The sequence below is a fragment of the Micropterus dolomieu genome, linkage group LG23 (assembly GCF_021292245.1).
Source record: "Micropterus dolomieu isolate WLL.071019.BEF.003 ecotype Adirondacks linkage group LG23, ASM2129224v1, whole genome shotgun sequence".
In the NCBI taxonomy this organism is placed as follows: domain Eukaryota; kingdom Metazoa; phylum Chordata; class Actinopteri; order Centrarchiformes; family Centrarchidae; genus Micropterus; species Micropterus dolomieu.
This window is the reverse complement of record NC_060172.1, coordinates 20760370-20764369: the sequence shown is the minus strand read 5'-3', so window position 1 is coordinate 20764369 and position 4000 is coordinate 20760370. Positions and strand designations below refer to the sequence as shown.

At 40.7% G+C, this 4000-nt stretch overlaps 1 protein-coding gene across 3 annotated transcripts in view; it reads right to left on the bottom strand.

Annotated features, from left to right (window-relative positions):
- The window catches only part of grik1a (glutamate receptor, ionotropic, kainate 1a), a 39153-nt gene that overhangs the window by 22384 nt on the left and 12769 nt on the right, over positions 1-4000 (bottom strand). For all 3 annotated transcript variants that reach the window (XM_046039892.1, XM_046039889.1, XM_046039890.1), the window contains exons 4-7: positions 3054-3235; positions 2188-2241; positions 1830-2000; positions 889-1032 (exon numbers count right to left, since the gene is read on the bottom strand). In XM_046039892.1, the coding sequence (XP_045895848.1) occupies positions 889-1032; positions 1830-2000; positions 2188-2241; positions 3054-3235 (551 nt within the window). The remainder of the gene's footprint in view (positions 1-888; positions 1033-1829; positions 2001-2187; positions 2242-3053; positions 3236-4000) is intronic.

Genomic DNA, 4000 nt, shown 5'->3' with positions numbered 1-4000 from the left:
GTGCAGTTGTGCAAGTGAGGTATTGTAAAAATATATCAAAAATTAACAAAAACAAACAACGAGAAAAGTATATACTATTCAAATTATCATTACAAACTGAGATTACGCAAAACAAAACCTATATCAGCCCTGACTATTGGGCTCCAGCACATGTGCTCTTCCAGGCCCAAACTGTTCTCCCCAGGGGGCCTCTGCCTCCTTCCTTTATACCAGAAGCCCCTCCTACAAGACAAACCAAAGTTAATTGACAATCAATTAAACAGCATTATGTTATCTCAACCATCAAACACATCTCTGGCTACAGCACCACACAACAAATCAACTAGAAAACCAGAAATGAAATGTTACCGGCTAAACAAAAGCTTCTCAAAAGAGCAACTTTAAGAGACTCCCGTACACCCCTCTGTACTGGCTCACACTTGGACCATTCCAGGTCTACTCCCTATAAAGGACTCCACACTCCATCATTTCCTGTTTGCCCCTTCGGCCCAGATCCCTGCTTGATGAGGAGAACAGGTGAATAAAACAAACACTTGAATGACCTTGGGTAAATCCCATAAGCTAAAATAAATTACTTGAAATGAACTGTGTATGTGTTGTATTTATCCAACCATGATTTCAACTCTTCTGACCAGTACTTATATGAACTGACATGAAATGACAGGCCATGTGTCCATTGATGCTAGCCCATATGCTAAGGGTAACCGTCCAATGCTAATGCTCAGCTAAGGTTAGCTTAGCATGCCAAGACCAACACTGCTGGCTTCCATGAAGGCATGGGGTAGCCCCATGACACACTGCATCATCCAAAATGCATGGTCAAGCTAAAAGCAACAAGGGTTGTTTATGTCATGTTCTCTGTGATTCGAGCCCTTATCTGACACTGACCTCTTTGAAGAGGTTCATGAAGCGTGGTCCGAAGCGCCAAGGTTTGTGACGGTGACACTGCAGGGAGCTGACGGTCATCTGAGTGGCTCGCTGTGACGCAACAGCAACCATGAACACTGCGTCGTACATCAAGGCTGCGTCCGTCTGTGGAGGAGGTTGATGGGAAGGAAGGTGTTGTTCTGATTTTTTGTTTTCACACTACAATCAAAGGTCCATGTCGAGTACACAAGAAATCATCTGTTGTCAATAGCTGACTTCCAGTAAGAAACTGAAAAAGCATGTCTTGAACATGAAAATCAAATAAGATGAAACTGTCATGGCTACTCAAGGAAAACTGTGCCATTAAAGAAGTAAACAGGATTACAGCTTTAACATTTGAAATATGCAGTACTTAGGCAAGTGTGGAAAAAATGCTGTAAAGTAAGAATGCTTTTAAATATAGACATGTTAATAATTTTTATTTATCAATTAACAAAATGCAAAGTATATACTTTACATTACATACATAATACTTGGCGTGACTTTGCCTTCAAAACAGCATCAGCATTCTTCCAGGTAAACAAAATCAGGGATTTTGTAGGCCTATCGTCAGGTATATGATTAAATTACTATACAAAACAGGTGCTAATGATCACCAATTCAATATGTGGGCTGAAACACAATCATTCACTGAAGCAGAAACAGCTGTGTAGGAGAAATACAACCAGGTGAGGAACAGCCCAACTCAGCTAACAAGGTGAGGCTGCTGAAGACAGTTTACTGTCAAAAGTCATACACCATGGCAAGACTGAGTACAGCAACAAGACAGTTAGCAGATGTTTACAGTTTGCTACCATACGCAAATATGCATGCAGCATACAAATGTGCACCACTGGCTTCCGGCACAGCCAGTGTTTGTATTGTTAGTGCTCTGCAATGTCGAATAACAGTACGGGGCTTACAGTCATGATTCCGTCCATCAGGCCACTCTCTTGTTTGGGACCCTGCAGTCTTTCCATGGCCCACCTTTCCATTGTGGAGGCTACCCACGGGTCATCCACGTTCAGCAGTCTGAAGCCTGTCATGTTCACCCCGCTGTAGCGGTACGGCTCCAAGTCCAGGGCAAACAAATCCTGCAATTTAAGCTCTAGTTCAGGGTGTCGCTTTCTCAGCCTTTTACTGTGTTGATTAACCATGACACAACGTGCTTTAACATTCCCAGTGAATTTACGAGACTAGTTCGAGGCCAAGATGAACTTGTTTTTACTTGGTCTGGTATCTCCCATAAAACAACTTCAGTTGTACATTGTCCAAACTCACCAAAGTCGTGAAGAAGAAATGGTAGTACTCGGTCATCATTCCCATTGATGAAAGCTGCAAAATGAAAAGAAGAAATAAAGTAATAAGAGAAAATACCAGGCCGTATTGCTCATTTTGAATATGATGAGTTCTCCAGTATAACAGTGACAGTGTCACATCTTAAATAAAGTAATTTCACTTTTGTAACATGTCATTCAAATGTGTTATACGTGTACACATTTGGGTTTAAAAAAACATTACTAATGAATTTCACTTTGCCTTAGTTATAAATCACACAACTGTGTTGCTTAATAAAAAGGTTGATTAACGTTTTGTCCCTGTATAACTGTAATGACAAACAATACAGACAAAAACCACATGGACGAGGAATTGAAATGTAATTCTACAAATAACGAGTTAAGTATCAGGACTACAGAAATGGATACAAGACTTTTCACTGTTCAGTCCATCAGGCATATTTGCATTGATGCACACAAAGATAGTCACAAAAATGTTTGTCAGCATGTTGGTTAATTCGATAAGCCATCAGCTACCATACTCCACCATCAAAGTTAAATTAGCTTTGACCAAAACAAATCCATATGATCGGAAATAAGTTGTGGACCATTTATAATTCTGACTATAAGGGAAGTGCTATGTCATTCTGAAGAAGCAACTCAACAACTTTATCATATCCTTTAATGATCGTCATTAAAATCTCAATGTAAGCCTTAGCATACAAGGTAATAGGTTTTATAAGATTTTCTACAACATTAAAAGACATTACATTGATGGAGAATCATCAGTGGTGTTGCCCCCATAGGACTCATAAATGTCTGGTAAAATCTGCAAAACAAACTAATGAAAAGATCAATCCCTGTACAAACCTGCTTCAGGAGCTCCGCAGCCATGCGATAGGAGCAGTCAAAGAGAATAAAAAATTCTTTGTCTTTCTTCAACTCCTTAAGCAGAGGTCGGGCATCTTGGTTACCCGGGGTCAGCTGGCGGATCTTGATCTTAAGGTTGAACTTTGCCGGAGCCTTGATCAACTCCTGCATCCGCATAAGGCCTGAAAAAAATAGCAAATTAGATGTTTCATTTATCCACTCTTAAACTTTTGTTTTTCATTCCTCTGCGGCAGAAAGGTCACAGGTCAGGGTAAGATACAGAACATCCCTCCTGAAGTTCAGGGTCTCAGGACAATTGAGGAGGACAGTGTCTTGCATGTGTGGGAACTTGGACCTCTATCCTTCAACCGAGGGATGTGATTTCAATTCACTACATCATCCCGCTTTCCGAACTTCTTGCTTAATGTCTTAAATGTTCTTCTCAGATTCTTCTACTTTCTTTTTAAACAAATCAAAGGCAAACAAACACACAACTGTGATGCGCAGCCTGTACATATTCCTCTTATCCTGTTCTTGTGTGAAATTGTGCAGGTATGTGTCTGTGTGACATTTCAGAAAAATACAGTTCTGATTGAAAATAAAAGGTAAAAAAAATCTATAAACATGACATTTCAACAGCGGCATTTCATATTCTTTGGGTCGTGGCCAGGGACTCTATATGGGACACCGCTGGATTCGAGCCCATCCATGTTGTGGTTTGGCTTTGCGCAGTGTGAAGTCAGAGGGCAGGAATACTGGCAGCTGTTTGATATGAGGCACTCACGCCCTGTCACAGATTGGGTTCACTGGCCAGCACTGTGGTAGACAGTGGGATTGTATTTTGTGAGTAATTATAACCATGGCATACAAATATATTGTCCAGAAAACACAAGCCAGCACTTTTGACCTCTTCTCCCTCTCAGTTCTTCACTCAAATGTCATGCACT